Source organism: Hylobates moloch, unplaced genomic scaffold (genome assembly GCF_009828535.3).
Source record: "Hylobates moloch isolate HMO894 unplaced genomic scaffold, HMol_V3 SCAFFOLD_1, whole genome shotgun sequence".
In the NCBI taxonomy this organism is placed as follows: Eukaryota; Metazoa; Chordata; class Mammalia; order Primates; family Hylobatidae; genus Hylobates; species Hylobates moloch.
In genome coordinates this window covers 223,785,055-223,807,289 of record NW_026652276.1, presented here as the reverse complement: position 1 = coordinate 223,807,289, position 22,235 = coordinate 223,785,055, and the positions used below count along the sequence as shown (strand labels likewise).

General features: G+C 40.7%; 1 gene segment (V, D, J or C); it reads right to left on the bottom strand.

Moving 5' to 3' along the window:
- Positions 1–447: 447 nt before the first annotated feature.
- Positions 448–22,235, bottom strand: part of LOC116814448 (T cell receptor beta variable 24-1-like) — a 58,267-nt gene continuing 36,479 nt past the window's right edge. Inside the window, 1 exon segment of the V gene segment in view lies at positions 448–555. Within this exon segment, the coding sequence occupies positions 459–555 (97 nt within the window).

The following is a 22,235-nucleotide window of genomic DNA, read 5'->3' as shown; positions in this document are numbered from 1 at the left end:
GGCACTAGACCTAACTCAGCTAGCTTGTACTGCCCAACTTTGAAACCTCATTGGTACAGCAGGTAGAGGATGGACCCCTGGTTCTGCGGAGCAGCTGCATTGCAGAGTCCCTGAGGCTGGGGAGTGGGGAAGGGCTTCTGTGGGATGACGGAGGAAGTTTATCCTGTTGGTTGGCGAGGGGTCTCCTGAAGGAAGAGTCTCTTGTTCTTGCAGCTACCCTCTGTTTTTGTGCAGAGAGCAGCTGGCTGTGCAGCACTGTGGAAAAACTGCTGGCGCAGAAGTACAGAGAGGTCTGGTTGGGGCTGGGCGACTCCAGGATCAGGGGGAAATTCCTCTTCTCTTTTCGAGAGACGTTGTACCCTTCAGGAACATCTCCCTTATCAATCGCCTCAACATTAATTGAATAGTAGATCTGCCTTAAGCCCAGCCCTGGGTCTTGTCGATACCAGGACATATACTCATGGTTCATATTCTGAGAACAAGTCACTGTTAACTTCTTTCCAGTCACTGTGATGAGGTATCTTGGGTTCTGGGTCACTTGGGCTTCCAAGAGTCCTGTAAAGGAAGGGGACAGAGTCAGAGGCAGAGCTGAAGGGGACCCCCAATGCTTAAGCCTTTAGGAGACCTTGGGCTGAGGCCTACAAAATAAGGCCAAAAGTTGCCCACGTGTTCTTGGACTCACCTGCACCTAGAAGGCAAAGGACCACATAGCCAAAGAGCTGGGGGTCCATGGCAGCATCAGGCAGGTGTCTGCCAGTTCTGGGGGCTCCATTTGGTTTCTGTAATGTCTCCACCTCTTCAGCTATTTGGGCCTCAGAAACATTTTCAGGAGAGAAACCACTCCCACTTCAGCTCAGAGGACTGAAGTGTACAAAGGCAACACAGCCAACTCAGGCTGAGGACATTTGTAATCAATGTCATTTTCCTTAATCTGTGTGAGGCTGCTTCTCTTTATACAAGTGACACATTTTCTTATTAATACAGTCTTGTACAAATTGTCAAATATTTATGTATTTTGGATCTCAGGGTATAAAGTAGTGTAACACATTTGATTATCACTTAGAAGTGTGAGAACATAAAGCTTATGTTATTGAAAGCTGCATTATCTTTTTTTTTTTTTTGAGACAGAGTCTCCCTCTGTCACCCAGGCTGGATTGCAGTGGCATGATCTTGGCTCACTGCAACCTCTGCCTCCCGGGTTTAAGCAATACTCCTGCCTCAGCCTCCCCAGTAGCTGGGATTACATGAAAGCTGCATTATCATATATTTCGAAGTCATTTCTACTCTGGCAGAAAAAATTTCAAGTATATCCCTGACTTCATTTATCCACTGGTATATATTTTTAGTCACTACATTTTAAAAGAGTCTAAGGTGTAAAATCTCAGATTCACATCATAGATTATTTTGCTAGTCTATCGCTGTGTAAAATCCAAGACACACAGCTTCTTTGCTCTTTAGCAAAATTGACTTAGTCATCGTTGCTAGATCTAGCAGCTGTTTCCACCAAAGATGGCATCTGGAGCATCTTTCTTCTTTTCCCCTTCTCTGTTCTTCTCCAGAAGAAGCTGGTGAAAGGCAGAGGAAACATCTGCTTCCTGCAGTAACCTCAGAGTCTTACCAGCCAGCTCTGCTTCCTGCCTGCTTTTGGTATGTGCTTTGCTTTCTTGCCACTCCACAGCTTGCTGTACATGGAAGGTATCTGTCCCTGGATATCGTGTTGTAGCCAGGCAGTGTTTGGGGCCAGGAGTGTCAAGCTTCTCTTGGCTCTTCCAGCAGCTGCTGGTACTGCTCTCTTTTCTGCCTGAATATGTTCTTCCTACATTGAGGTGACTTTCCTAGGATTCCCCAGAATGCCTTCCTCCTCAAAAACCTTTGAACTTTTCTTAATTTTTTAAATTAAGGTATAGTTGATGAATAAAAATTGCATATATTTACAGTGCTCATTGTGATTTTTGACACATGTATACCTTTGAATCCTTCTTGTACTTTGTAGGAACGAATGTATTCCTGGATGGTGGAATAGAAGGAGGCTACCCCATTCTTCCCAAAAGCTTCCTACCACAAGTAGAGCCTCACAGAGCCCGTCATTGTTTTTGCCAAATCATTATCATCTCCAGACAAGAAGGGGCCTCCTTCCTGGTTTTCAGGGCTACTCTCAAACCTCAGAGATGAGTTCCTTGACCTTAGACCCCTTCATGGTAAGAGGTGCAGCTCTAACAGTTTCCATTCCATGCACTGAGAAAGGAGTGATTGCTATCAGGACCTTAGCTCTGACCTAAGAGGAGTATTCTCTCTTATTCTATTTCTGCACCACTGCTTTCCAGAAAAAAATGTAGGGAGAGAGCTTGGCTCTACTTCAGCCACAGGTGTTTGCATTTTCCTGGCAAATCCTCCATATCCTAGCTGTGAATTCGGGTGTTCTTAAGAGAGGGAAAACAGCTTTCATTCTAAAAACCCACCGCATGTAAATAATTTCATGTTACTTAGTAAACCTCGACATCCCAAATAGCAACATCTTTCAGAATTACTCACATCCACATAGCTAAGCTCACTATTAGTGGATATTGGATTTCCCCACATTCCGTGGTGTTTCCAAAGTTGAACAGGCGCATAATTACACTTCAGAGTATTATAATTTTTCCCAATCTCTTTTCATATTAGATTAATTCAAGATTTAGGAGGTAGCTAATTCTATATTCTGCCCCTCTACCAGCTAATTCACTCTTCTCAGCAATGTCACTTCTCCCTCTCTATTCCTTTGACTATGAGGCTATTCTGCTCTCTTGTTTCCTTTTCTACATCAACCAAGGTACTAAAGTGATGCTGTTAGCCTGAGGCCCCAATAGCCTTACAGGAGGAGCCAGCTGTTTGGCTTTCCCACCCTTCCTTCCTACAACCTTCCCTCTGATCTTTTCTACCCAATTCCGCCATATTTAGGAAGTACGGAAACTTATTCTATTCCATTTCCCTAATGTAAGGCAGACTCCTATGTCCCTAACAGCGGGAATGGAAAGTAAACAGAATCCTCTAGACAGCTGGGCACTCTGAAACATCTCCTTCATCTTTGCATTTTAATGGAAAGCATTTCATTCTATGCCATGCCATCCCTTCCTCTCCTTCATACTTTTTCTGTCTTTGCTCTCTTCCTTCTCTTATTAGGGACTGCTCATTCACCCAGCCGGGGCAACAGTATCCCGATAAAAGTAATTAAGCTAACACCTACTAAACTGATGAACCATTTCCTAAAAACCCCTGTAAGAGAACCTATGCCATATCCCTTTCAATATAAAGCAATCTTTTTTTTGTTTTTTTTCTATGTGATTTTGAGCCCAAGAATAGACTGCAGAATTCTCATCACACTTCAAATTCTATTTCACTTATGCTCAGGCCATTTCAGTTCTGAGAAAGTCACTCTAGTTTATGTATTTTCTTGTACTATATGATTAACTTTTGAAAGACCCCAATGAATGATATTTATATATCAAGTTTTTAAAATTGATAATACAGTATTCAATTTTATCAAACTTTCCCTCCCACCATTATCTGAATTTTAATGTTTATATTACAGGAATACGTTAGTGCCCTCTAGTGGAACATCGGAGTGGTGGGCTGAATGGTTCCTTAAAGATGTTCACGTGCTGATAATCCCTGCAACCCGTAACAGCTGTGGATGTTCAGTTAGATGGCAAATGGTAATTAAAGCTGCAGGTGCAATTAGGGCTGCTAATCCGCCGACCTTGAGATAGGAAGCAGTTCCTGGATTTATCCAGGTGGGTCCAATGGTAATCACGCAGGTCCTTAAATGTGGAGAGCCTTTCCCAGCAGTGTTTAGAGGGAGCTGTGAGTAAGGAAGTAGGGTCAGAGCAACGGAATGTGCTGCCTTTGAAGATAGAGGAAAGCAACCTATAAGGTAAGAAAAGCGATTCTCCCCTGGAGCCTTCAGAAAGGAACCCAGATCTGCCAACACCTTGATTTCGGCTGGGTGATACCTGTGTTGGTTTCTGAACTACAGAACTGTAAGATGATACATTTGTATTGTTTTAAGCCGCTAAATGGGTGGTAATTTGTATAGTAGCAACAGAAAACTAATACAACTACCAAGACCAAAAATGTGTGGCCAAATGTGTAAGAGAGCAATTAGGATGAAAACAGTAAAGGAACGAGTAAGATCAGGGTGCAGGGTCTCTGGGGCATCTTAAGCGTGTGTGGCAGCTCATAGGTCAGGTCGCTGCACCCCTGGGGTTTTTCATATCCGCTCAGAGAGGATGTGGCTGCACTGATAGGCTGCTGCTGCAGAGGGTCTCAGAGTCTGGTTAGTGCTGGACGATTTAAGGGTTGGGAAAGATGATTATTTTTTCCCTTTTTTCTTTTTGGTTGGAATGACTATGCTGACTCAGGGCATCTTTTTCAAAGCTGCCAATTTCAGAAGAATAATTAATAGATTAAATTTATCCCCAGGCCTGGATCTTATGGATTCCAGAACGTTTGGTCTGGCTGATAATCTGAAAACATTCGGATACAACTTTCCTGTATCATCTCAGAGTCTGTGTTACTTTGACATTCATGAGCCTTTAAAAGAAGGATGCAGAAAAGTGACTACATAGCCCACCAGGAAACTCATGTGAAAGTCACGAGGAAAAGCCTGTTCCCAGAGCCCGGACACACCAGGATGGTGATTATCCCGTGTGCTTTCTGAGAATACCCGCCCCTGTGAGCCACAGGCCACACACAGACGAGTGTCCCAGCAGCTTCTCTCCAGATTAGGTCATTTCCTCACAGAGCCTTACCAAGATATGCACTTTTAGACCAACTCAGTTCTAGAAGAAATGGTTTTTTTCTGTTCTAAATATTTTCTAAGTTTTGTTCTCCAAAATACATCTTTTAAAATTTGTTGAGTTGGTTTCTTCTGAGGCCTCTCTCCTTGGCTTGTAGATAACCATTTTTTTTCTATACCTTTTTTCTGGTCTTCCCTCTTTGCATGTCTGTGTCCTAACCTCCTGATAAGGACACCAGTCATATTGAATTAGGGCCCACCCTAATGACCTGATTTTAACTTAATTATCGATGTAAAGACCCCATCTCCAAATATAGTCAGTCACATTATGGGGCGCTGGGACTTAGGACATCAACATACGAAATGAAGAAGGTAGCACAACTCAGTCCATAACAGTGGAAATAATAAAAGTACTTACCTTACATATTTGTTGTGGCAATTAAATGAGTTGCCATGAATAAAGAGGTTAAAGGATTGCCATGCATACAGCTATTCAAAATATTTTCTCTACTGCTGCTTCTATCACAATACTTTCTTATGTCGGTGCCAGTCTCTGTGTTAAACTACTCACATACTGTTTCATTCAACCCTCACCCCACTTCTGAGAGGCTTATATTATTTACTTCATTTTATAGATGTGAAAACTGAGGGCTTAGAGGGCTTAAGTCACTTTCTAAAGCTACTAAGTGCCAGAAACTGTCTGACTGCAAATCCTGCACTCCCAACCATGATGTGTAAATATTTCCATTTCTCTACATGCTTTATGGTAAATGTGATGGTGAATTTACCGCTTGACAATTTGACTTCTCAATTTCTTTTAGGAATTATTTTCCAATCACTCCAGTTTCTACACCTAAAACAGAATTAGTACACCTTCCTTTGCCTGTGTTGTCTCTTGGTGTCATCTCCAAGTTACTGGTGGAAGGTATCTTATCAGCAGCGAATCCCTGCTGGTCTGCAGCAACCCCAGTTCTTGCCTCCTCAGAAGAAAATTCCACTGAGGGTCATACAGCAGAAAAAGAGACCGAGACAAGTTTTAGAGCAGGAGTGGAAGCTTATTAAAAAGACTTTAGAACAGGAAAGAAAAGAAAGAACACTTGGAAGAGATCCAAGCAGGTGACTTGAAGAACAAGTGTGGCATTTAACCTTGATCCTGGGACTTCCTAGGCGGCCATCTTGTGCCCCTTTCTCATGATTCTCCCCTGAGGATAGGCTGCCCGAATGCACAGTGCCCTCCTTACACTTCGGAAGTGAGCATGCGCAGTGTGTTTAGGAAGTTGTGTGCATGCCCATCTGAGGCTTTCTTCCTGTTTCTGTTGGAGTGCCCCTGGAAGGTCATACTCCACCCTTTTGTCTCTCAATGCACATACCTGGGTTCACCTGCCCAATACCTGAGATTTTATTGAAAACCTTCTTTGCTTCTCCTTGGTGCCTGCATTCGATTGATACTTTAGTGTTAACAGCTGTGGATCAGCAAGAGATTGTCCCTCCCTATCTCAGGCTGCTGAATTATGCATTATTTTTAGAGAGGCAATGTTATAATCTCTGAACCAAGACCAGATTGTCTGACATTCCTGGTCGGTGGGGGGAAGGGAGCCCTTTCCTGCCCCACTCATGCCTTAACTAACTACCTGTAACATCTAGGCGCCCCATGCTGTCTCCCCACATTCCTTGCAGGATCAGAGTTGTTTTACATGCTGGATCAGGGTTGTTTTACAAGCAGGATTGGCTTTGTTTACATGCTAAAAGTATGATTTCCATATCAACGGCAGGAATCTGTTACCTTTCTTTTTCTACCCTTCTGTAGTTTTGCTTTTAGATTATTATTACAGCAATTTTAGTCAAACTGAGTGTGTACTTGTATCTAGGTTGGCATCTTAAATTGAAACAAATATCATTCTAAATGTGTTCACTTTCTAAACATTCATGTTTTATGTATAGATTTTTGTGAATGGTACATGGTTTTAACTGCTTAAACACTCCTACAGAAACAAACATCATAGGATATAATTCTCTTGAGGGGCAACGTGCTAATTTCTTGTGCAAAATGGGTTTCCATTTTTATGCTTCCATTGTGTGGGAGGGAAGCTGGACAGTGAGTGAGCTTCCTCTCTGAAATTTCTGATGACAAGAATGGTTTCTACTCTCCTGCTGTTCAGAGGGTCACGTTCTGTGTTTTTTGTCACAACCTCCTTACCTTCCTCGGTGACAGCACCTTCATGACTGGGTGCTACTTAGCAGGGTCCATAAACATTATATTGGCAGGACAAAGGAAGGAATTATTCCCAGGATGAGTAGTCTCCCTGAGGATAGAAACAGCTGTAGTGTTCCCTGCTGGAACATTCTGATCTTAAACTTGTAGAGATGAGGAATTTGTAGAAATGGAACCTGCCAAGAACAGAAACTGGCAGAATCTGTCACAAGAAAAAGGTCCCAATCAGACTCCAAGAGAGGGTTCTTGGATCTTGTGCAAGAAAGAATTCATGGGGAGTCTGAGTAAAGTGAAAGCAAGTTTATTAAGAAAGAGGAATCCGAGAATGGCTACTCCAAAGACAGAGCAGCCCTGAGGGCTGCTGGTTGCCTATTTTTATGGTTATTTCTTGATTATATGCTAAACAAGGGGTGCATTATTTAAGCCTCCCCTTTTTAGGCCATATAGGGTTATATCCTGATGTTGCTATGGCATTTGTAAACTATTATGGTGCTGGTGGGAGTGTAGCAGTGAGGACCACCAGAGGTCACTCTCATGGCCATATTGGTTTTGGTGGGTTTTGGCCAGCTTCTTTACTGCAACCTGTTTTATCAGCAAGGTTTTAAGGACCATATCTTGTGCTGACCTCCTATCTCATCCTGTGACTTAGAATGCCTTAACTGTCTGAGAATGCAGCCCAGTAGGTTTCAGCTTTATTTTAGTCAGCTCCTATTATGGATACAGTTGCTCTAGTTCGCATGTCTTAGACATTTCCTCCCTCCCTTTTTAAGAGAACCCTTAATCCTAAGGTTGTAGACGGACAAAGATTCATCTTCTGTAACTTCTTCAGGCTGAATAGGGGCAATGATATTTCTGCCTAACTATTATGGTCTCTTGTGTTCAGAGTAGAGAGGAGCTCAGTCAGAAAACTTCAGTATGATGAAGGCCATTCAGAACTCTTGAGTCTTGACAAAAGGCGATATCTGAAAGATTAAGTATTCAGTTTAAGAAAACATTTAGTAAACTTAGTCTGCATTCCTACACAAAGAGTAAAACAGCAACATAACAAAATAAGCAAAAGTATCCCAAGTAAACTAAATTAGAAGGCTCTTCATGAACTGGGCAACTACTGGAACCAAGCTGACATGAGGTGGCTAGCCAATTCCAGTACATGCCCAGAATTAGAATAAAATCCGGATTTTTACATTACCAAAATGCCTTGTTTTTTCAGAGTAGCAGGCAAAGATCACCGGTTGGTTCATAGGAATAAGCAGGGTTAGCCTAAACTGCATAAACAAACTTAACAACTGATGAGACTAGAATTTAATAACAAGTGTAACATAGGTCTTGAAACATAATATTCTCTCTCCTGTTTTCCATTTTCACTAAAGATAAGTCATGGTAAGACCAATTTGCTTTATTATACTTGGTCTGATTATTCGTATAAAGTACAGCAAGAATAATTATTTTTCACATAGACTTTTAACACTGGCTTTAATGGAACTTTGTTTCTTAGAAGGAATCTTAGATAAGACTCTTTTTGAGCCGAGCCCTACCACGGGTTTTTACCCTCAAATACCTATGAGTTGAGTAAATTCCTCTCCTCTTGGGGTCCCAAGATAACTTGGGGCTCCTGGACCTGTTAGAAGGTGACACTGTTTACTTACCACAGGTCAGAAATCATGTACATGGACTGTTGTAGCAAAGATCAGAGGCCAGATCCCTAAGGGGCTTTTATTGACTTGGCAAGTCAAGTTTGATTCCTTAAAGGAGAGTATACCATTCCAACAAAGTCTTGGTAAAATAACCAGTTTCTCCAATTGTGTCTTGTTACCAATAATAATAATAATATAAAACAAAATAAAACAAAACAAACCCCAACAGATTCTTATTACACTCATGCAAATAACTACATTGCCATAAATTAAGAATACTCACGAGTTTCCAAAATCTGGAGAAATCAAGTAAAGAGAAAAAAATAAGCTCTCAATTTTGTTCACACAAGTATACTTTACTCAATTGCTAAAATCTATAATAGCTCAAAAGTTTCCTTGACTCTGAAACACAAAAGATCAGCAACATTTTACACAAAAAGTTAAAAATGTTACTTTAGACTTTTGCTAGTTTAGTCCATGCAGTTAACTTCTGTTCTGCTTGATATTCATGAGCATTTCAGCTCTCCCTGGGTCCTGAAAGGTTTTCCTCTGTTCTGATGTCACAATGTCCAAATTTATCAGAAAATCTGCATTTAAAAGCACAGTTTTCTAGAGTCCTATAGTTAATTCTAAACCACTTTTTACAAAGAACCAAAACAAGATAATTGTCTATGGATGACCAAAAGTCTTAGGACAGCCACAACTAAACCAAAAATTGACTAGAAAAATGTGGTTGCCTCTGTGGCATGCAATGATTTTAATTAACAATTATTAATAGCATACACTAAGTCATATCAGGGTTAAAGAAGTTTTTTTTTTCAAATAATTTTGGAACATGTACCAATTACACATTTATACAAATACAGCCCAAAAAAACCAAATGCCTTTTGTATTTGATAATGCTTCTTGTATGATTGTAATATTAAATAAGTCAAACGTCACTGTCGTATTCATGCATTATTGATGTCAAACCCAATTCTTAGTAAAACCTTATAGATAAATGTATTCAATCTTAATCATGTTGACCATTAGGTAAGGTTTTTATAAACCTTTTATAACCCTTTATAAGTTTTCGTTAAAGAGTAAAATAGTGCTTTTATTCCAATGTTCAGTTTCTAGAATAACTGAATAACACCCCTTTAATTTTAGCCAATGTTTGCACACAGAATCTCTTTTACAGTTATTTTTTCACAAGCCTTCCACAGCTTTCTTGAACAGTCAGCTTCATCATAACTTGAAACGATCCTTTAATGCTTTAATCTAGGCAAAAATGTAAATTCCCATGACTTTATATATATTTTAATGAAAAATGCATTTCACTTTCTTTACACAATTTGCATATAAAACTGTTTCTTCCATAGTATCAATTACATGTTATAATGTTGACTCTTACCAAGGTTTTTCACCAAAAGTTGCTAAATTCAGGATTTTAATTACGTACTAGATGTGGAGCCTAGCTTGGGACACACCAGGCGGAAGTGCAGATAAAGGCTGACTCCAGCATAACTAGGGGGCGTGGCTAACTCCACATGTCCCCAGGTCTTATCTAGAATCTAATGGCTTCAAGGTAGGTTAACTGAACAATTTTCAAAAGTTAAAGAAGCAGTTTATGACCCTCGAGCATTTAGCAATCTTAATATTTGTCCTGCCTAATTTAAGCCAAATGTTTATATTTTTGAAGATATTTTTATTTTACCAATAATTTTCAAAACTGTCTTTATTTCTGGAAAATTAAAGTCACATGAACTAAAAGGCATTACACTTTTTACTTTTCTGACAAAATATTTGATTTAAGCGCTCATTATTAAACCCATTAATCAATGCTCTTTTAGAAATAAACATCACATACACATAATACATGTAAATACATACACAGAAGAATATAAAAAAACTCATCCCCTGAGGCAGGAATTGAACCCTGAACACAGGATGCCATTGTGAAAAGAGAAAACATGGCCACATGGTTACAGCTTCAAGCTCCCTAGGACATGCAAGACAAGAAAAAAAATCTCATGCAATTTTTCTCAGGAACCTGCAGCAAAGTTTGTAACTGACCAGTTTGCTGGTCTGTCTTGAAAAGTGGTTTACAGGTGTCCTAAGCCAGTGTTCTATCATCAGGTCCCCCTCTTTATGACAGAATAATACAGAAAAACACACAAAGCACATCGGATTTGCTACAGCTTAAGTCTAGCCTCAAAAATCCTTTCTTCCATTAATCAAAACTTTATAGGAGATAAACAGTTATTTTTACCATTAATTCAACCAGTTGCACTGAGAAAAAGAGACAGAAAGAGAGAAAGAGGAAAGCGTTGCCTGAGGCAGGGTGGGGAAGGGGAGGCACTCGGAGACACCAGAGAAAGACCCACCCATTGCAGTGACACTGAACAGTTCAGGTAGCCGCATGATGGTTGTGAAGGATCTTTTCCAGCAGTCCCATCAGCTCTCAAGTTTTCTGTTTTAGGGAGAAAATAGTTCACCGTGTCCCATGATCCTGTACATGCCTAATCCTGTTACCCACAGCTGTCAGCAAGGAGTTCAAGGCAGATTAATCCAAAGAGAATAGCAGTTAACATCCTGTAGTGCAAAACCCGTTCTTAGCCCAAAGGGACTTTACCAAGACAGACTTTCTAAGAAGGGCCACTAACCCCCTAAATCTTAGAAAGGGACTCTAATCCTCCTAAATCGGGCCTTTAACCCAAGGTCATTCAAGTGTCCTTGCGTTTTATTAAGAGGGGCCTTTAACCCTCTCTGTCTTAGGAGAGACTCTGACTCCTCTAAGTTGAGCCTCTATCCCAATCCCATTTTTTACCTGGGTAGGTACTCCACCACTTACCCAAAGTTGTCCAATCAGTGCTGCAGTCTATTTCCTTGGGTTGGGGGGAGGTCTCCTTAGTACCATCCCTTCAGGGTTTTCCAGGAAGATGTTACAGGATCCCAACACTTAACCCAAAGTTATCCTTTGGTTCCAGGGTTTCCTCCCTACAGTCCCTTCATCATCACCAGAAAGCTGTTACAGGAAAGGCTCCTTATCCAGACCCCAAGAGAAGATTCTTGAATCTCAAGCAAGAAAGAATTCAGGGGGAGTCCATAGCATAAAGTGAAAGCAAGTTTATTAGGAAAATAAAAGAATAAAAGAATGACTTCTCTATAGAGTAGCCCTGAGGGCAGCTTGTTGCCTATTTTTATGGTTATATCCTTTTATATGCTAAACAAGGGATGGATTATTCATGCTTCCCCTTTTTAGAACATACAGGGTAACTTCCTGATGTCATGACATTTGTGTCATAGCACTGGTGGGAGTGTAGCGGGGAGGATGACCAGAGGTCACTCTTGTGACTATTTTGGTTTTGGTGGGTTTTGGCCGGCTTCTTTACTACAACCTCTTTCATCAGCAAGGTCTTTATGACCTGTGTCTTGTGCTGACCTCCTATCTCATCCTGTGACTTAGAATGCCTTAACCATCTGGGAATGCAGCCCAGTAGGTTTCAACCTTACTTTATCCAGCTCCTATTGAAGATGGAGTTGCTCTGGTTCACATGTCTCTGACAAATCCACCCTTAAAAGTGGCATCATCTGATTCAGACTCCTGCCTTTGTACTTTTGCCTCTTGGGCTACTTCCCAGCGTGACTTCCTTCATCAGCTGCCTTTTTGCAGCTGCTTGGAAATAGAGCCTTATAATAGTTTTCTCTTACTGCTGTATCCTATTACTGCAAACTTAGTGGCTTAAAACAACACAAACTTATTATCTTACAATTCTTTTGGTTAGAAGTCCAGGGTGGGTCTCATTGGCACTTTGCTCTTTGGAGGCTCTAGGAGAGAATGTTTTCTTTTTTCTCTTCTAGCTTCTAGAGGCCTCCCACGTTCCTTGACTTGTGGCCCCTTTCATTATCTTCAGCAGCAACAGAGGGTGAAGTTCTCACGTCACTCTCACCATAGTCACTTTTATGTACCTATGTGTTTATACTGAGCCCACCTGCATGAGTCAGAATAATCTTCACGCCTCAAGGTTAGCTAATTAGCACACTAAACTATCTACAAACTTAATTATCTTTTATTATGTATGGTAACATATTTACAGGTTCTGAGGTTTAGGACAGACACCTTTCAGAGTCATTATCCTACCTACCAGTAGCCCTTAGACAGAAAAGGAAGACAAGGGTGGTTAAATTTAAGAAATATACTTTGGAGGAAGAAGGAGAGAAGAGGCAAATCCAGGATCAAATCATTATAGACATTGCTGATTTTTTTTTTCTTTAACAGACACATAATGAACACCTGTTAAATATCAGGTGCTGTTTCAGGCCCTGAGAATAGAGGCATAAACACAGAAGTCAGCATCCCTGTTCCTATATTAATTCTGTCTGATCATTCATTAAACATGGATGTCACGCACAGGAGAAGATTCTGGGGAAGGAGTAATGGAAAGGCATGTCATTTGACCACATGGATTTCGTAGGCCCATGATAAGATCACTATACCAATAAACATGATAATTTGGTATTTGCAGAAAGGGAGAATTGTGTAAGGTATGGAGAATACAGGGGAAAGAGTCCATAATATTCTTGGGAAAATGGCACATTTCATGTAGTGCTATTGTTTTAAGTTATATTTGAAAGGAATTTGCAGGTGTGCCATGTAAGGGAAATACTATGCACAGCATGTTTGGAGATAGAGCTCAGTGTGTGACTGGATTTCATAGTAGGTTTGTAATCATAGAAACCTTTGTATATGTTACACAATTTTTTTCACCCACTCATCTCCTTCCTAGATGGATTTAACCCCTCCCCACTATCCACTACACCCAGGGCTCTCCTGGCCCACAGCAATGTACGAAAGTAGAAAATGATTTAGCAGATTGAAGAAGACAGAGTTTGTCAGCATGCTATATACAGGTGTACCTGAAGACTTGGTGAATACATAGAGACAAAGGGGTGACTATATTGTGTATGTTTCAATCAGGCTGGGTATGCTCTGGTCATTTGATTTTCTTCACCTCCTCCTGGACATGTCTGGGATTCTGAAGCACTGACCCATTCTTCCTACTCATAAGAAGCAAGTCTTTTAGAATATGAGTGCTATTATTTTCAGCTGCCACTGAAAATACAGTTTGTTACCTATGATTCCCAAGAAGAAAGGGGCATGACACACTATGCAGGGCCATACAGGCCCAGTTTTTTGTTTGTTTGTTTTTCTTGAGATGGAGTCTTGCTCTGTCGCCCAGGCTGGAGTGTAGTGGTATGATACTGGGTCACTGCAACCTCTGCCTCCCAGGTTCGAGTGATTCTCCTGCCTTGGCCTCCCAGGTAGCTGGGATTACAGGTGTGCACCACCATGCCTAGCTGATTGTTGTATTTTTAGTAGAGATGGGGTTTTGCCATGTTGATCAGGCTGGTCTAGAACTCCTGACCTCAAACTGATCCACCTGCCTCAGCCTCCTAAAGTGCTGGGATTACAGATGTGAGCCACTGCACCTGGCCCCAATTTTTTTTAAGGCCTGAAACAAATTATTTGAAACCCAGTCATACTGTCATCTTCGCCCCAGTTATAACTTCTCCCTATGTGGTTGTCGGCTATATGGTCTATTTCTCATTCCCCTGACCCAAAACCCAACACACTCCAGAGCTGCTGACCATGAAAAAGCCTAATGGCCAATGCTAGAGTCCTGCAAGTAAGTTTTCTCCTTCTGAAATATTTTCTTTAAAGTAGCTGACACATAACCCCCATAGGAAAGCCTAAGGAATAGTTCCACAGGCCCTCACTCACCCCCTCCTGCCCTTGCCTGTACCCTCCCTTCCCTCCCCAACTGGATGAGCTCCCTGCCATCTTCACACTTCTCTTAGGCCTCTCCAACCTCTTTGGGTTCTGTGAGTAATAAATTTCTTCCTTTCATGCATTTCATTTTCACTTCCTCCACTGTGTCCCACCTGACACTCACACCTGAATTTAACTCCCCATCCCCTGAGTCAGAGGTCTCCTAGAGAGTGGCTATATTGGTTTATGGCTAGTCTAAAAAGAGAGACCTCAAGACCAAGTTAGAAAAAAATCATAGCAATAAGAATCACAACAGTGGGTCAGAAGATAGAAGGAATGACAGGAAACATTGGCAAGAACCTTTATTGCGGTTTCACTGAACGAATGAGTGAGGCAGGGTACGCAGGCTAAGTAGGTTTAGCATGGGCTAGTTTAAAAATTTGAGCAGGCTCCAAAGTGTAGGGATTATCTCAAGTTGTTTAGTACCTGGCCCTGTGGTAATTAGGTTAGGAGAATAGAGGCTCAGAGTATGAGAGCCCAATAAACGAGGTGGTTTGGAGTAGAGGCTTTGGATTGGTTAATGTGATATGAAAGGCATGCTCTAGGGAAAGTAGTTTACTATCCCTAGGAATGAGTTAATCCTGAGAGGGTCAGTCCCTCCAAGATCAGCAAGTCCCCAGATGTCAAAACATCAGAAAATATGGATGTCAAAAAACATTAGAAAATACAGACAATAAGAAGGCATGATTAATACAGTATATCCTCCTCAGTACCCAACTGATACGGTTTGGCTCTGTGTCCTCACCTAAATCTTACCTTGAATTATAATCTCCATAATCCACAGGTGTCAAGGATGGCACCAGGTGTAGGTAATTAAATCATGGGCGCAGTTTCCTCCATGCTGTTCTCATGATAATGAGTGAGTCTCACGAGATCTGATGGTTTTATAAGTATCCGGCATTTCCCCTGCTGGCACTCACTCCATCGTGCCACCCTGTGAAGAAGGTGCCTGCCTCTTTTGCCTTCCACCATGATTGTAAGTCTTCTGAGGCCTCCCCAGCAATGTGGAACTGTGAATCAATTAACCCTCTTTGCTTTATAAATTACAGTCTCGGGTATTTCTTCATAGCAGTGTGAGAACAGACTAATACACCAACTGTAATGGTCTCACTGTGGGAGGATGTCAAAGTGACTCAAGAAGAAAAATATAGAGCTCTTTGACACCATCCTAGACTCTAGTATGAATTTGACATTATAATACAGTGCTATTTTTTTCTGGTAAAGGACTAATTTTCCTTTTTTCAAAACATTAAAGGGATAGTCATAAGTTTTCTTTCATTTTAATAAACTTAGATTGTATCTATTATAGACCATGGGGGAGCCACAGATGCTGCAGAAAGAGTGATAGAAACAGATCTTTGCAATTTGGAAGATTATACTTGGGTATAATACTAAGATTAGATGAAATGAGGATTAATAAGGAACTAGAGAGATTAATGAGACCTTTTATATTTATTTGGTAAGCTAGTAAAAAGGGCATAAACATGTCAGTGGTTGCAGTGATTGAGATAGTAAACAAAGAACTAAGATATTTAGGAGTTATAAATGAAAGTGCTTGCATAAAAATTGAATGTCCAGGGCAAAAGAGAAAGAAATGTGGCATGACTCTCAGTGTTCATATATTATACAAATAAATGGCTCCGTCAAGTCAGGAACTCAGAGGAAATTCATCTTGGGAGGGAAATATGATATGAGTTTTACCTTTAGGTACAAGTGTTCAGTTGGCGTCCTGAATAAATTTAAGTTCAAATTTGGAATCAAAATGGAAAGTATAGATCTTGAATTCATTAATCCATGAGTGGTGATTCCTGTGTTCCCAGTCCCCATCATGGAGTAATGAATAGCAACTACCTCATGGAAAGAGAAAGGAGAAAGGACTGCTACCTTCTCAACAATTCTTCTCTCTAAAAGTATCTTTTCTTTGCTCATTTTCTTCTCTTTCTCCATCAATGGAATTGGGTGGCAATTCACTTCTGGTGAAGCTCATCAGTATTTGAGGTACCCTGAGTTATCTCTGTTTAATTGTGGAAGGTGAATTAATTCACAAGAGGAGAAACTATTTGCTGTTCTGAGACTTTAATCAGTTTCTGTATCATCCCACATTTCTTCTTCAGGAAGTTTTCACCAACTTGCTGATAATAGTCACAGTAGATGTTCTCCTGTTAACTGGATTCTAACAGACATTTCTTTTTCGAGGCTTCCTCTTGAGGTTGAGCCTAGTTTATCTACTCACTGGAATTTCAAAGGATTGTGCTACCTCTCCCCAAATTAATCAACTGATAAGAAAAAGTATTTCCATGCTGAATTACCTCAAAATTTATACGGACAAAGCTAATTATATATCTCTTTTCATCTGACAACTAAGTTTATTCTCTTCAGAAAAGTGCTCTCCACACTCACTCCATTCTGCCTTTCCACTTCACTAGATCCTTCATTGGCAACTGTTCTGGTTTCATCTTCTCTTTTGTTAACTCAGGGACTAAAACAATTCTGTTTCTTGTCTTGAATCTCCAGTGTTCTTCCAGTAAGAGCCAAATCTATTCTACCTTCTTGCCTTTCCTTCCTAGACCTGGTCTCTACTCCATTTTAATAAAGACCAATTCATTCTACTTCTGTACTATGTCCTTGATTAAGCAATAGTAAGAAAATTTGATGTACTACATGGCCAAAACTCTGAACCATCTCTTGAATAATTCTGAATTCTAATTTAATGTATTTGATTGTATGCTCTCTGAATTTCTATTCCTGACTTTCCTGGCATTTGATCTCCATCGATATGGTAGGCAGAATTCCAAGAATAACCTCCAATGACTCATGCCCATGTATAATGTCCTTCACTTTGAGCATGAGTGGAACCTAAAAATATGAGATGTCACTCCAGCGATTATGTTACATTATTTGACAAAATAAATACTATTCAGGTTGGCCTAACCTAATCACCAGAGCCCTTTAAATGCAGAGTTTTCTGTCTTGAAGCAGAAGTAGGTATCAGAGGGATTTTAAATATGAGACAGATTTGATGTGCATTTGAAGATCAAGAGCACCAGAAAGAAACTGCAAGGAGCTAATGACCAATCTCATTGGCTGTCTGTGACAGCCAATAAAAAAATGGAGACCCTAGACCTGCTGTCACAAAAATCCAAATTCTACCAATACTAGGAATAGTCTGGGAGGAGGAGCCAATCTCCTGATGAGAATGCAGACCACTGACCCCTTGATTTCCACCTTAAGAGACCCTGAGAAAAATCCAGCCACACTTTTCTTGGACTTCAGACATATAGAACTGTGAGATAAGACAATTGTTACTTTAACCTGCTGAATTTGCAGTAATTGGAAAACTGATAAAACTACTCAGTAAATCTGCTGTATCTCTAGCCTATCTATTCAAAGCCATGGATATTGATCTTTAAAGTTACACCTGCATCTACCCAAGTGAGGTTCTGCTCCTCAGTAATCCCTGTAAATAAACACAGTTCATTTCTCTTAAACACACACAGTTACACACATGCATACAAAATAACTTTCTTTTCTGTGGGTGATCCTGAGCCCACACAAAGTCTGCATAATGTTTACTACCCTCTTTTACTGCTGCTGAGGCCATTGTACCACTGAAGAGGTCTTGCTGTCACTGTTCTCATTTTCCTAAACAACACGATTAACCATTGAGATCGCTTTGAAGAATCTTTGAAGGGTATTTGCAAATCTGTGGGTTATTTGTCTTTACTTGGTTAAAATTCAATTTCATTAAAATTTCCCTATATCTGTGTCTGAAAGTTTGTCTAGAAATGTGCTGTGGTTTGAATGTGTTTCTTCTAAAATTCATTTTGAAATATAATCCTCATTGGGCAGTATTAAGAGGTGAGAAGTGATTACGTCATGAGGGTTCTGCTTTCATGAATGGATTAGTGACTCATAAAAGGGCTGGGGAACTAGCTTAGGCACTTTTCTCATGTGATGACATAGCACTCAAGGTGCCGTCTTGGAAACAGAGACCAAGGCCCTCACCAGACATTGAACCTGAGGTGCTTTGTTCTTGGGCTTCTGAGACGATGGAACTGTGACAAATTTATGTTTATAAATTATCCAATCTCAGTTATTTTGCTATAGTAGCACAAATAAACCAAGACAAGTGTTCATATTGTGCTGATGCCCTATAGTCTAGTGGGATATTGACAAGAAACGAAGAGTTTAATAACAACCAAAAAGATGTCCTAGAAGGACAAAAATGGAAAGAGGGAAGCAGGGCATATCAAATTTAGGGAAGGGCTTTGGTATAATCTTGTGTAAACCAAAAATAAAATCCTAAGCCCCACAACCAACTGTGTGGACCTCTTCTCTTGGCCAAGAGCCTTCCAAAGTTAACCTGAAAAACCAGTTCAGGTCTTAGTGGGAAGTGGGGTCAGACATGCCTCATTATACCCTCTTCACTTTAGAATTCAGGCAAACCAACCAGCATTAAAATTAGAATGGAGACCTTACAAGTGACAATACAGACCCTTTGTAGCAATAAGACACCAACATGACTCATAGCAGGCCCTGAAAAAAATCAAAATATTTTACCCCAAAGTATATTTTTTGACATATTTTTAAGTGGCCCTACGAAGCTGCCTATCATGAGGAAAATCTACATTCTGTAGATAATTCTCTTTCCTTTTCAGGTTTTTTCCCTGATCTGGGAAAGAATTATGAGTCTGGCACCTTTTAAAAGTCTGATTAAGAAACACAATCTCTTCTCGCTGAAGCCTGCTCCCTGGAGGCTTCATCTACATAATAAGAACCTTTGTCCCCACAACCCAGACACTCCTTTATATTGATTTTAAATCTTTAGATGATAACTCTTTCAACCAACTGCCAGCCTGAAAAATCTTTGAGTCCACCTATGACCTGGAAGCCCCCTCTTTGAGTTGTCCCACCTTTCCAAATTGAAACAATGTACAGCTTACATGATCGATGTCTGATGTCTCCAGAAAACCAAGCTGTAGCCTGAGCACCTTGGACACATGTTCTTAGGCCCTCTTGAGCCTCTGCCTCTGGCCACACTCACTCATGTTTGGCTCAGAATAAATCTCTTCAAATATTTTACAGAGTTTGGCTCTTTTTGTCAATACTTGTGAGGAAACTTCCCTTATTTGGGGTGAGGAATTTTGAGGGCAGGCTTTTCCTCTTTGGTATGCACCTTTTTGTGTGTGGAGAGGATGTGGCTATGCAGTGCTGTGGATGAACTGCTGGCATAGAGATACACAGATGTCTGGTTGGTGCTGGCAGACTCCAGGGTCGGGGAAAAGATGCTATAGTGTTTTGAGAAACATGATACCCCTCAGAGGCATCTCCTTTTTCAATGTTCCCAGTGCCAGGTGAATAATAGACCAGCTTCAGTCCAAGTCCTGGGTCCTGTCGATACCAGTATGTTGCAACATGATTCATATTCTGAGAACACTGTGGAATGAATTCCTTTCCCGTCCCAATGATTCTGTCTCTTGGGAATTGTGTAACCACAGCATCCTTGAGGACTGTTGGGGGGAAAAATGGATGATCAAATAGAGATAGGGCCTGGGAAAGAGGAGACTAATGTGACTTTTATGAAGAAACATTTTATAGTTAGATCCTGTGAATTCAGTAATAGGGATTCCTCACCTGTGCCCAGGACTCACCTGCTCTTAGGAGACAAATGATCACACAGCAGAGAAGCCTGTTGCTCATGGCAGCACCAAAAGCAGGATGTTGCTTGGTGCTGTGATGAATTTAATCCCTGATGCCAGCACTTTTCGTTTACTTCCGGGCCAGAGAAACAACACTCATCTCCCACACTGCCAATAGATACATAACTGCAAATCATGTAGCCCAGACATGTGCCATAGTAAAAGCTTTGACCTCTAACAATACCCAGAACCAAAGATTCCTCCCCTTAGAAACAGGAAGACCAAGACACGACTGGAGCCTGAAAGCCAGACCTCTTTCAGTAGCGAGGGGTCCATTGGCACAGAAGATCCTCGGCTAAAATGTGTCTCAACATATCTTACCATAGATAGTCATATTTGAAGCCCTCCAATCAGACCCTACCAAATCAATATTCCTAAATCCTTTCCCTTGTTCTCTGATCCCTTAAAACCTGCCCTAGACCCCAAATCAGGGAAACAGATTTGAACCCAGTCCTTTCTTTTTGCTGACTGGTTTTTCAATAAAGCCTTTTCTTTTCTCAAAAGCTGGTGCCATAGTTACTGGCTTCTGTTTGCAAACCCATTTGCTTGATAACAAATATAGGTGCCCAATGTGAGGCAAACACCTGCCAAGGCACTGTAGCCCCTCAGTGGGAACTAAAGTTTCTTCACTGACACTGAGTGGTGCTACTTAGACCAGTTTATCCAGAGGCTTAGCTGTGAGGTCCTTATTCTCTGTCATGACATTTCATGCCCTTTGAGTGCTACTTTCTCTTTTGAGGAAAGAAATTGCTTCTGGATAAGATGTCTTTTAGAGTCAGTACCTTGTTAATATGTGCTTACACCTTAAATTGTCTTTGGTCTAGGACTGTAGATTAGAGTCCTATTTTTGTGTAGCTTCATGGGTTTGAATCCTACCCTAGGGAGATCCTGGTTAGATTATTTCAGTCCTGGCTTTGGGTTAGGGTCCGAAAAAATAAGTGCAATAATAAGGTACTGTAACTGTTAGAGTATTCAATTTGGCTTGGTTTTGGTTTTCCTCTGTGTTTCTGAGTTTTTGGTTTGCATAATTATTCATCCTAACAGAGGTTAACATTTTTGATGGTTGTGACAAGAACCTCATTAGAAGTTTATTTAAATGAAAGTTGTTGGATTCCAAAGATGAAATACATGGCTTTCTCCTGCCCTTTTAGGGTATTCCTAGGTGACTAAGAGTCTGGCAGAGGTGTTGAGGCAATTGGCTTATGATGTAAAGTGATTTTATAGGCAATCCCACCAGAAAAACATACCCCATTCCTGGGTTAGAACTTCAACAGCTCATCCAGGAGGCGCACACAAGGGGCCTTGGTAACCCCAACATCTCAAGCGGCCCAATACCATCTGGTGTTTAGGACCCTCTGAGACATGTAAGAGGGAATATCTAGCCCATTGGTGATTCTCTGAAGAGGAATCCCCATAATCACAACACCACAGACCCAGAACACCTCCTTTTTACAGGATCTTGTTCCAGTCATTTCAGGTAAAACTCTATACAAAATGGGAAACTTTAATAACATACTTGTCTATAGTCTTTTAAGATAAAACTCCCCACAAATCAACACACCACATGCCACAGCTTACTGATAGCAACCAGTAATGATGAGACCCAGGGACTTCTATACACTCTATTAGCTCCGTCAACATTTCCCACAAAGAAGTGCAGATGACAATTGGTGTGGAAAAGTGATGCATAGATTTTCTAGTTGACCATGGAGCTACATACTCTATCCCAAACACAAGACAAGTCCCTGTCTTCCCAAAGAACACTGCTATTACTGGTGTATCTGGGGAAACATCCTTGCAAGCCTTTCCTTCAGCCACTCAAATGCCATAGAGGAAAAACCTATTAAACCTATTTAAACATAGCTTCCTATATATGCCTGAATGTCCAATACCTTTGTTGGGATAAGACTTGCTAACAAAATTAAATGCACAAGTAATTTTTCACCAGAATGAGTAAATTTTAAGGTGTCTCATAAACAAGACTGCACCCTCCAAGTTGCCTTATTACAGGTAGAAGAAGGACCACTCCCTGAAATCCCTAAAGAGGCTCTACAAAAACAGGCCTGACTTGACAAATCAGTTTTTGAAATACCCAGACCCGGGA